The sequence below is a fragment of the Palaemon carinicauda genome, chromosome 12 (genome assembly GCF_036898095.1).
Source record: "Palaemon carinicauda isolate YSFRI2023 chromosome 12, ASM3689809v2, whole genome shotgun sequence".
NCBI classification, from domain to species: Eukaryota; Metazoa; Arthropoda; class Malacostraca; order Decapoda; family Palaemonidae; genus Palaemon; species Palaemon carinicauda.
The window spans coordinates 10,703,529-10,716,110 of NC_090736.1; the positions used below are offsets into that span (position 1 = coordinate 10,703,529).

At 42.3% G+C, this 12,582-nt stretch overlaps 1 protein-coding gene across 1 annotated transcript in view; it reads left to right on the forward strand.

The window, feature by feature from the left end:
- The window catches only part of Hel89B (histone acetyltransferase 1), a 203,128-nt gene that overhangs the window by 117,304 nt on the left and 73,242 nt on the right, over positions 1-12,582 (forward strand). The window contains exon 23 of the mRNA XM_068384403.1: positions 265-500. Coding sequence (XP_068240504.1) covers positions 265-500 — 236 coding nt within the window. The remainder of the gene's footprint in view (positions 1-264; positions 501-12,582) is intronic.

Genomic DNA, 12,582 nt, shown 5'->3' on the forward strand with positions numbered 1-12,582 from the left:
TGAATATAATAGTATAGTAATAAACATTTTTTTATACTTTTAGTAATGCATGATATCAATGTAATTCTTTTACCTTCATGTTAGTAACCAGTTTATTTATTTTTTTCTTAGGAAGAATTATTTTGTAATTTTTTCTTTATAAAAATATCTTTGGAGGCATGTTGTTCATTCCTTAGATTTATGGTTTTATTTTTAACTGGCAAGAAATAACATGATTTTTTGTGAAGAGCATTTTATAAACTCAGAATTCCATTTCTTTCATAGGTTGTATGAGCGACCAGGACAGTAATGTCCGTAATCTAGCAACTCACTGCTTTGCCACCCTTATTCGATTGCTGCCGCTCGAAGGCGGAGTGCCTGATCCCCCTGACATGAGCTCTGAACTTATGCAACAGAAATTACGAGAAAGGGAATTCCTCGAGCATCTGCTGGATCCAACAAAGATAGAAAGCTATAAAATTCCACTCCCAATTAATGCAGAGCTAAGAACTTACCAGCAGGTATAGTATTGACATCTTTTATATTTCATTCTCCATGAGATATTAATCCATGAAATGAATCACATGATTAAAATATACTTATATTTGTAATTTTATTGTGCTAATTGTTTATGTGTAATTCTTTCAAGATCTAGGAAAAAATTGCTAGAATGTTGTCAAGGAAGCAAAGAAGAAATAAGAGATAAGGACAATACAAAACTAAATAAGCAGGAATTAGTGTAATGTTGATTAATATCTTGAATTTCATTGAGTAAATTTTAGTTTGTATGTTAGTTTCAAAACTGCCCACTGAGGTGCTGCATACTGTTTCGGTTTCAGTATAATGTAGAAAGTTTGTTCTGACGCGATTTACAAACCTCGTAATCATTTAATATAGGAATTCGGTTCAGCTCAGTTGTTAAGTTGTCAGTGCTAGAGTGTGGACATGTGTTGAGCTCTGCTATTCATGCCCTGAGTCATGTTTTAGCTTTGTATTTCTCGCTTAGAATATCATTGAAAAGATATTAGTTAGTCTTATGGAGAAACCTAAATGATAAGAAACTACACCATGTCTGCTCCTAACTATATCTGCTTCAAATGTAATGAAACGGATGGAGAACGGAAAAAATGGATAGTATGTGAATGCAAAAGACTCTGCCATAAGAGATGCGTGCATATAGTGGCAGCCATCAGTGAGATTGACCTGAATAACTTAGATTGGTTATGCCCTCACTGCGTACGTGATGCCAGACAAAACAATTTAGTAATATCAAAAAGATGTAAACATGAGTAATCTGGCCCTGAACGAACAAGATGCGTAAATAGATGACTTGGAAAACAAACTTGCGGACCTTGGCACAGACGCAGCAAATTCCACCCAGATCACCGACCTCACTAAGAAAGTTAACATTCTTGCTATGAATATGGAATCAATTAAAGCAACACTGCAAACATGGATAGACCCAGAACCGGAGAAACCGACATTTGCTGACAAAGTTAAGGAAAAAAATCTGTTGATAATTAAATTAACTAATACAACAACTAAAATTACTGAAAGAAAACGTGAGGTTGAACAAGCACTTAAAGACATTCCTATACTTAACACAAGGTCAACTACGAATGGAAATATTGTTGTAAACTTTGCAAACAATATGATCAGAGAAGAGGTGGCAAACAAAATTCAGACGTTGGTGGCAGACACCAAAACGAGAAAAATATGAAAACTAAAACCCAAAATAATGATATGCAATGTATACAATGATTAAGATGATGAAGTAAATGCTTTGATTCAAAGAAATAGCTGCCTGGACCATATCCAAAATATAGAAGATAAGATAAGTGTAGTCTTGAAGAAAAATTGCCTGGGGTGGGGGGACCACCCACCATGTGCTGAAATGTGATCCCGAAGTTTGGAGGGCTATTCATGATAATGGGGACAAAGATTCGTTACGATGGGGTATCTATAACATTCATGATAGGTACCACGTGATCACCTGCTACCACTGACAGAGGTATGGACATTTTGAAAAAGATTGCAAGTCTAAGAATGATGATACAGTCTGCGGGAAATGTTTAGGGAAACACTCCACCAGGGAGTGTAATTCGTAAGTGTCAAAGTGTATAAACTGCCCAAAGTTAAACAGACCAAGTGACCATACAGTAAATTCTAAAGACTGCAATGCTTTTGACTTTGAATTGAAAAGACTAGCGGAAAATACTGATCATGGTTACTAGGGATGTCATAAACTGTAGTTATGTAAATATACAATCTGTAGGTAATAAGACTTCAAATTTGAGAATTGATAAACGAGAAATATTTAGATATACGAGCATTATCTGAAACATGGCTAAATAACTTGGATAAGGAAAAGATCACTGAAATAACGCCCCCCACACATGCCTTCTTTCACATACCGAGAGAAGGTAGGTCTGGTGGGGGTGTTGGACTCTTTATTCATAAAAGTTACTCAAATCTCAAAATGTTGAAAAGAATTAGTGTAACAAGCTTTGAATATATAGAAATAAAATTTACTCCAAAAAATAGATTATCCTTTGTAACAATTACAAACCTCCTAGAACAAACTCTAGTATCTTTTTTGAAGAATTCGGTGCTCTCATTGAGATGATTATCATGGAGAAAAACTAATTACTTATCTGTGGGGACTTCAATTTTTGGATGGATGACGCATCAAATCCTGACGCTTTTGAATTTAGTGAGTTACTAGAATCATATCGACTATTGAATAATGTCGACTGCACAACTACTTTAACTGGGGATACAATAGACTTGGTTATAAGTGATGACATGAATAATACTGTATTGTATCTGATATAGAAGGCAAAGAGAAATGTACTATCTCCCCAGTACACAAACTTATTACGTTTAGTTTACCTCTACAGACACATGCATTAGTAAAGAAAATAAACTTTAGATATAAATTAAATTTTTCTCCAACCGTATTTATTGAAGTTACAAAGAAAATGAATGATGCCATCAACATTCCCTGTGATCATGATGACCAACGCCTGTTAGGAGCTAAGTGTGCTAACTGTCTTATGACCACTTACAATAAAGTGAGTAAAAGTGAATATGATATCATGTGTCCACCGATGGAAAAGACTATAACCGTAAAAGAAAATCTCCTTGGTTCGATGGAAATACTTTGGTAAAAAAAAAAAAAAAAAAGAGGGAAAAAAGACGTATAGAAAGAAAGTGGAATAGGTTAAAAACTGAAAGTACTTGGGTAGAATGCAAAACTGCTGCATGTCAATATAACTACCTACTAAGAAGGAAAAAAAGTGAATATTATTAGAGAAAGATCCTCGAAGTAGCAACAGACATAAATAAGTTAAATCGTCTCCTGAATGGTATGAGAAATGTAAAAGAAAAGAAGCTACCTGATGGATACAGTGACCAGGAACTAGCAAATAATTATCTAGTATTCTTTAAAAACAAAATTGAAAACATAACCAGGTCATTTGTAAATACTCAACATTAGATTAATAAGACACCAGGCACACAGACAAAATTAATACAATTTAACGACATAACACAAGATGACATCACCAGAAGTATCAAGAGAGCAAAAAAAACAAACTGCGCGATCAATCCCATGCCAATATCTGAGGTAATTGGAGAGATGGACTTTTCTAGTCTAGCTGAAATAATGAGAATAGCAAATGCAAGCATTGATGAATGTAAGTTCCCTAAATCTGAGAAAATGGCTATAGTCACACCAGTTCTGAAAAATGCACTGGACTACCAGGAATTAAGCTCATATAGACCTATTTCATATCTGTCCTTTGTCTCAAAAGTGCTTGAATATGTAATTCTTGAACAACTAGTCAACCACTTAGAAGTAATAGAAGCTTTGCCTGACAACCAATCTGCTTACAGAAGACAATACTCTACAGAGACAGCCATCTGCTCTGTTGTAAAGGATATGCCAGAAATGATGGATGAAAATAAATGTGGTATCTTAATACTTTAATACTGCTCGATCTCAGTGCTGCTATTGATACAGTGGTGCATGAACTCCTAAATGATCTGCGGTCCATTGGCGTTGAAGATCAAGCCTTCGAATACCTAAAAGACTACTTGGCTGGTAGAAATTACTTTGTACAAATTGGAAACTCTTATTCAGCATATGAACCTTTAAACAGAGGGGTACCTCAGGGGAGTGTACTTGGCCCAATCTTATTCTGCATCTATACTATTGGTCTATCAAAAATGTTACAAAGGCATGGCGAGAAGTTTAAACTATTTGCAGATGACACACAATTTTACTTCTCCATAAATGATATACATGATACTACTGAAACTCTAAACCAAATCCTTGATAGTGTTAGAGAATGAATGACATTTAAACAACTAAAATTAAATGTGAACAAAACTGAATTCATGGTGGTGGGCAAGAGAAACAGCGTGAGAAACTTAGGTGATATTCAAATGAACATAACTAATGACTCTGTGCCGATATTTAGTAAAGTTCAAGATCTAGGTGTATTTCTTGACTGTAACCTGTCTCAAAATGCCCAAATAAATAATGTAAGAAAAACTGCTGGTTATCATTTAAGAAATATTGCATTTATAAAAAAGTACCTGGACGAAAATTCTGTAAAGAAACTTGTGATAAACTGTGTTATTACCAGGATTGACTACTGCAACTCTCTCTACTATAATTTACCAAAAGTGCAACTTAAGTAATTACAAAACATAATAAACAGAGGAGCAAGACTGATAAAAGTGTCCCACCTAGAGAAAGGATCACCCCTATACTAATCGATTTACACTGGCTGCCGATTAAAGCGAGAATTGAATTTAAAATGTACAATAACCCACCAAGTTATCAGAACCGGGCGTCCAAAATACTTAAGAGAATTGCTACACATTGCGCAGCCAACAAATCGTGTCGACACAAGAATAGTTACAGATGGCTTCAAACTGTTGGAACCTAGATATATGTCTACTTTAGGCTCCAGAGCCTTTAAATATGCGGCCCCGAGACTATATAATAAGCTCCCACGAAACATTCGAATGATTGAAGACATTAAGGCTTTCAAGAGGAAACTGAAGACTTTCTTATTTCATGAGTCTTTTGACAGTGACGATTTAACAGTAAATGAACAATATGTCCAAATAGCGACCACACTCCAACATTCACTAAACAAAAAGGTAAAACGGTGGAATACCCAAAAATCTAGGTAATGGGTCAAGAGAACGGAGCACTGGGCATCACCCCTTGATTTATACTGGGCAAGGGGACCCAGTTAAATATATAATTGCATTATATTCTTCAGAGATAAGCCATTTTCAGGTTATTTGAGAAACAAAAAAAAAAAGGGGGAAAAACAATGATACTATGAAAAAAACAGTGGCCGAGAAGGGAACATAATTGTGAAAGGAATTGGAATGAAAAATATTTATTTTGTAAAGGGAACAAAAAAATTTATATCATTCCTGAAAAAAAAAATACAAAACTATAGTATGAAAAGTCATATCTTCAAAAAACATAAACAGAGACCTAGATATATCCATGGCAGAGCCTCATAGGAATTAACCCTCTAAGAGTTAACAAGACAAAAAAAATATTTATTTGAATAACAGAAAAAAACAAGAACTATTCACATGCTGGATTCACTTATGGGTTCCAGATATAAGTATGAACAAAGACACACCCTAGCCGGGTATCTGTTTGGGATACCTTCAAATACAAGTAGCTTGCCTCATGATCAAAGGGATTATAAAACAAGGTTGCAATTCGTGCAGCAAAACTAGAAGCTCCAGGCAAACTTGCTTTTAACAGTCTTCTCCAGGCTGACTAGCAACATAATCAGGTGCAGGATCATGCAATATTATTCCAGAGAAAATTCCAGACTTATGGCAGGAAAAACTTCAAGCTTAAAGGAGAACCCTGCAACACTGTGGTTCATTATCTGCATGAACAATCAACTGGGTTTAGGCATTGACAGTGCATAAAAGTTTGGCTGCCACTAAAAACATTTCTATGCCACTTTATGTTTAACTTCTAGTTTTCACTTCAAACCCTACAGGGAGTAGGGCGTGCTGCAAAAAAAGTGTAATTAGACAAAGTTGAAGGACCAAAAATATAACAGCCTACAAATATAATATAATAAAAAAATGAAAAATGATTTGTACTTTTTCTTAACTATCCTTTTAATTTTTCCACAGTGGTACGCATGACTACCTCCATGGGGGTAGCCACGCGGACTGACTCGGCGACTCGTGTGTCGCGGGAGCAGGGAGTAGGCTACTCGGGCCCGGAATGGAGCCACCTCGCGGCTCAGCCCGCGACATGGGGGCCAATCGTGCACAACCAGGCTAGCTCTCGCCCATACCTGCCGCGCGAGATGCAGCCAACCCCCATGCTTTCTGGCCATGTAACAGGTGAGGCCGCGTGTGCCACTCTCGCGACTAACCTGCCTACACCTCCTGGTGTGAGCACTGTAGTTTCCAGCGACCCCGCTCGCGCTTGAGCTCCTTTGGGAGCTTCGTGGTGCTCGCAGCGACCAGTCATGCACTTGGTTGCAGTGGGAACTTCGATGCATTCCGTCGGGGATGAACCCTACCAGGGTCCTTCCTTGTCTCCTGAATACACGCCTGGTTAGGTCTTAGGACCAGAGCGAGGGTATTCATGGGGGATATCATCCCCCATGCAGCATGTCGCGTCCCCTAGAACTACGGATGTAGCCGGACCGAGGGATCAGCCACTTCCACCGCCTTCACCGTCCGTAGAGACGGAAGATCCCGAGGTGGAGTTGCTGTTCATGGAGGTCATTAACCTCATGCATGAGATTAATGACCTCAGAGCTCCTCTTGCGGTAGTGTCTGAGGATAACTGTACAGCCTTGAAGATCCTATGGGGAGCTCCAGAAGGCAGTTCACGGCCCATCACACTACCCTGGTCAAGACAGGCTGCTCGAGCATTGGACCGAGTGAGTGACCAGATCGCAGGACCTGGTGACTCGCTTAGGAGCCAAAGTTCGAACAAGCTTCTCGCTCAACCACTTCTGCGACAGAAGAGGTACTATGTCACAGAGTCTTCTGTGCCTTGTCCTCTCCCTCTCGACCCCGAGGTTAGAGCTCTTGCTGGAGGTTCCTCGGTCGAGAGCTTGAAATCCCAGTGTCTCCTTCTCGGCCTCTGAGATTTCAACTATGGAGTCCATCTCTGTAGCTGCTCTCCATGCTGCTTTGTGGCTCGACCACTGGTTTGGTATGGCCACAGTGTTGCGCGGGACACCAAGCTCACTACCGCCGAACACATGGAGCAGTACAGGAACCTGGCTTTGTCTGGTGGGAAAGCTGTTGCTTTTCTCTTGGACCAGCTTGCTACCCAGAATGCCAGTCTGATCCTCAAAAAAAGCGAGGCAGTAGCTGCTCGTTTGGCGAGACAGATTGGTTCAGGAGAAGCCCTGGCACTCAGGAACGCTCCTATTAGAGCTGCAACTTCTCTCTTTCCACCAGAGGAAGTTCAGGCCGCACAGGATAAATGGGGCCTCAACTCAAAGGACTCCATTATCCACCAGGCGCATGGAGGCAGAGGTCCAGAAAATGTTGGAGAAGGATGCGCTAGAAGTTGTACACGATCAGTCAACAGGGTTCTACTGTCATCTCTTCCTTGTCGAGAAGGCGACAGGAGGTTGGAGACTGATCATCGACCTTTCACCATTGAACAAGTTTGTTCAGCAAACTACGTTCAAGATGCTGACAGTTCGCACTGTGCTGTTAGCCATCAGGCAGTATGACTTCATGCTTTCATAGACTTGAAGGACGCGTACTTTCAAGTACCAGTTCATCGGTCGTCTCGAAAATACCTCCGATTCACCTTCCAGGGCACGGTGTACCAGTTCAAAGTCCTGTGCTTTGAACTGTGCACAGCTCCCCGAGTGTTCACGCGAGTGTTCACGGCGGTAGCAGTTTGGGCCCACTCGAGGGTCATCCGCCTACTGATGTACCTCGACGACTGGCTGATTCTCGCTCCCTCGCAGGAGCAGTTGATTCAGGACCGAGACTCGCTTCTGGCAGTTTGTCGCGATCTGGGGTTCGTGGTGAACTACGAGAAGTCGAACCTCATTCCCAAGCAGAAGGTGATCTGGGAATGCTGATCGACTCTGCAGTAGCTCGCGTTCTTCCCTCAGAAGAATGGATCAGCAGACTCAGAGAGGTTGCGCAGCCGTTCCTGTCACAGGAACAACTTCCAGCACTCCAGTGGAAAGCTCTCCTAGGTCACCTTCTCCTCGCTGGAGAAGCTTATTCCTTTCAGGCGGATCCATCTCCGCTCCCTTCAGTGGTGTCTGAAGGAGCAGTGGTCAGCAGCCACTGATCCTCTGTCTCGTCTGGTCCTCATGGAATGCGAGGTAAGGGAGGATCTCCTTTGGTGGCTAAATGAGCAGAACCTCATGAGAGGGTTTCTCCACCTCAGTTCCGTCTGTTTACAGACGCGTCCACGTAAGGTTGAGGTGCACACCTGGATGACTTAGTCGTGTCAGGTGTGTGTTTGGAAGAAGAGAAACACCTGCACATCAACGTGCTGGAAATGATGGCGGTCTCGAGAGCACTCTTTCATTTCCAGGCCCGTTTGAGAGAGCACTCGGTAGTGCTGACGAGCGACAACGCGTCTGTGGTCGCGTACGTCAACAAGCAAGGGGGCACGCTCTCGTGTCCCTTGCAGCAGTTGATGCGGCAACTGTTTCTGTGGGCAGAGAGTCAACACATAACCTTGTCAGCCAGGTACATTCCAGGCAAGAGAAATGTTCTGGCAGACCCCAAGTTGCAGAAACCAGGTAATAGGGACAGAATGGTCTCGTCACCCTTGGGTCGCGAGTCGAGTACTCGACCTCTGGGGAAAACCATGCATCGACCTATTCGCAACACGGCACAACGCCAAGCTTCCCGTGTTTTGCTCTCCAGTAACACATCCCGCGGCTTCGTTCGAGGACGAACTGCAGCATCCTTGGGATCTACTGTATTGCTACGCGTTTTCCCCCCCTTTTGTTTGCTTTGCGCAGTCCTGTCCTGGGTCCTAGTAACCCCAGGACTCAGGATGACTGTGTACACTATGGCCACACATGGAGTGGTTTCCCGATCTGTTGTTGCTCCTGGTCGAGGCACCGAGAGAGCTACCACACTGGCCCAATCTCCTTTGGCAAACCCTTGTCGAATAGGTACCACCAGGCGGTGCAGTCGCTCAGACTTCATGCGTGGAGACTATCCAGCATTTTCTCAGAACGCGAGGGTTTTCGCGACTCGCTGTGAGAGAGATGGCATGGTACCTTAGAAGATCCTCCTCCTCAGTCTACCAGGGGAAGTGGTTGGCTTTCTGTAATTGGTGTAGTGGAAGGGGTATCTTTCCGGTCGGAGCCGCTCTGACTCAGATCGCTGACTCCAGTCTTTCTTTGTAGAGATAAGCTCCTTTCGGTTTCTGCCATTAAAGGGTACAGGTCTGCCCTTGCAATGGTGTTCCGCTTGAAGGGCATAGATATCTCCAACGCCCTGGAGATTTCTATGCTCATTAAGAGCTTCAAACAGTATTGTCTCCCAAGGGAACTTCGAGTTCCCCAGTGGGATGTCACTTTAGTTCTCAGGTCTCTTACTCGTGCTCCGTACGAACCCCTGAGCCGTGCCTCAGACAGGCACTTAACCCTTAAGACTGTTTTTCTGGTAGCCTTAGCATTGGCGAAGAGAGTCGGGGAGTTACATGGCCTCTCTTGTAATGTCAGTCACGCAGAGGGTTGGAAGGAAATCTTTGAGTTTTGTGCTAGATTTTGTGGCCAAGACTCAGAACCCAGCGATCCACAATCCCAGGTTCGAGGCCTTCACTATTCCTTCCTTACCAGATGCAGCGAGTGGTGGTTCAGGTGAGAGGCTTCTCTGTCCCGTCAGGTGTCTCCGGCACTATCTTAAGCGAACTCAGCATCTCAGACGTGAATGTCGACGACTCTTCGTAAGCACCGCGCAGAGCCAAGAGGGAGGTGTCGAGGAACACTATATCCTTCTGGATCCATGAAACCATCCGCAAGACTTATGAGACTTCCTCTACCTCAAGAGTCCAAGCACCAGCGAGGGTTAAAGATCACGAGATCAGGGGCATTGCCCCCACACTTGCTTTCAAGAGAAATCTTGCAGTGGGCCAAGTGCTGAAGGTTGGTGTTTGGAAACGCCAGACCACCTTTACGGCCTTTTACTTGAGGGAGTTTACGCACAAGTCCTTCGACACTTTAGTTCTTGGCCGTGTGATAGTGGCTCAAGCTATTGTCTGACCTCTCCAGTTCCTCTGGAACAGGGAAGTCTCTTGTCTTGATTTTATGGTATCTTTGGCAGTGTGAAAGCAGTCTGCATGTGATCCGCCTTTCTCTCTGTCTCCTCCCTTGGAGTTCCATATATCAAGACAAGTCTTCTCAGGTAAGATTGCTAGGGTTTGTTTACAGGTATTCTCCCCCCGTCTTCTGCTAGGCAGGGAAGACGGTGGATGTATAAATCCTTGCTTTTTGGTTTTTGAGGTTCATCCAGTCACTGTGACCCTAGGGTCGAGTGTCTCTTACATTCACGCTCTCAGATTGCGCGGTGCTCTTACCCATCGCGTGGCGGCTCCCAGTCTCTCAGACCCCACCTTTATCATGTCGGGTCAAGAGACAGGGGTAGGTGGATTTAGTCGTCTTCTCCCATTTGAGACCAGGTCTATATCCAGGCAGTTAGCTGTCCACAAGCAGCAAAGGCAGACCTCCCACCAATCAGTTAGTCTTCCTATATTAAATGATTACGAGGTTTGTATATTTCGTCGGAACAAATGTTAATTTGTCCTGAATTGTATTTTTCCTAGCTATACAAACCCGTAATCATTTAATATCAATGTCCGCCTCTACCACCCCTGTCATGTTCCACATTGAGCCTAAAGCGTTTAAATGAGGAAAGCGGGCTGGCGGTGGAGGGGGCTAGCGGAGCTAGGCTCCGCCCCATACCGCCAGCCAACCAATCAGCACAACTGCCTGGTTTTCTTTCTCTTTGGCTGTTTCAGCTGAGCAGAAGTGAATTCCTTTATTAAATTATTACGGGTTTGTATAGCTAGGAAAAATACAATTTAGGACAAATTGTCATATTGACTATTCTTTAACACCGTATTCAAGGCAATCTGCACTAGCTACCAATTAGGGCTTAGATTTGCCAGACATACCTGTACAGTATATGCAATTTCCTTATTTGCCACTATATTCCAAGTGGTAGGAACATATTGGGTGGCCAAATCAAATGGTTATGCAGAGTGTTGTCTCTGGGTGGTCGTGGTATCCCCAGATAACAATCTTATCTTGAATTAGAGAAGTCATTAGTATTCCACCAGTGTGTATCCTCCCTGACTGGAAACTTCCGGCTTCCCGTATACAGTTAGCCCCCGCGTTTTGTATGCGTTAGGTAACAGAGGCAGGCAGGAAAGGTGAGAGTCCGCGAATATTTGCTGCCCTAGGGAGGGTCAACTCATAACCCACCAACTTGCTGACCATTACCTACCTATGGTTGACTAACACACTGGGTAACCCACTATACTGCACTATGTTCTTTTTATGTGCTTTTTGTCATGGTATTTTAATGCTTACTACTTTTCAGAAGTCATAGTACATTGTTAACAAAATTCAGTACAAGGTAAGACAACACCAACTGAAAATCATCACCATGACTCGTAAAACTAGTCACTGCAACACCATGCTTTGTATAAGTTTCAACAAAACACTTGCTTGTATCTAACAATACTCAATGATTCTGTAGAGTAAACAAAAGGTCACCAGTAGTTGATGGTTAATGAAATGCACCCAAAATTGAAAACAAAATTAAAAAAAAGCTTTAATGAAGCAAAATTATCTTTTTAAAAGTCATGGTTTTTTAGAATGGATGATGTCTACTTAAACTTGTCGGTCTGAGCCGACTTAATTGAAAGCTGTGTTTAAAGTTTCATTTACAGTTGAATATCCTATCACAAGTGAAAAAAATAAGGTAAAAATTACTAAAACATCACTATACTGGCTGCAGTCTATCCAGGTGAAATAGGTCTCTCCTACCTTACGACATCACAGCATTCTTCCGCCACTTACGAGATTACCTGTATATTTTTTTTGTAATATCTTTCTTCACTCAATTATAATTCCTACAATTATCTGTCACAAAAACATAATACTGGTATCTATAACTAAAGTTAAAACTACAGTGATACCTCTGGATACGAAAGTTTCTGCTTACGAAAAATTCAGGGTACGAAAAGCGATACGAAGAAGATTTTTATGCCCCAGTACAGTATACGAAAAAATTTTCAGGATACGTAAAGCTTACGAGATCCCAACTCGTCGCTGAGAGTAATTTTAAAAAGCGCGCGCCGCCAGACTTTGAACTTGGGTAAACTCACTTACAGCCTCCCGCTCACCCATTAGTTATCTCCCTACTCAGATGCTAGCTGACGCCATAAGATCCTGCTTTCCTATTGGTCGGCAACTATCCCACCTTGCTTACGCACGGGCGTTCATCTCTCTCTCTCTCTCTTTTCGTTCCGACTGCGGTATCGTTAACATTGACTTCGTGTGCTTTCGCTTGTTTGACGTA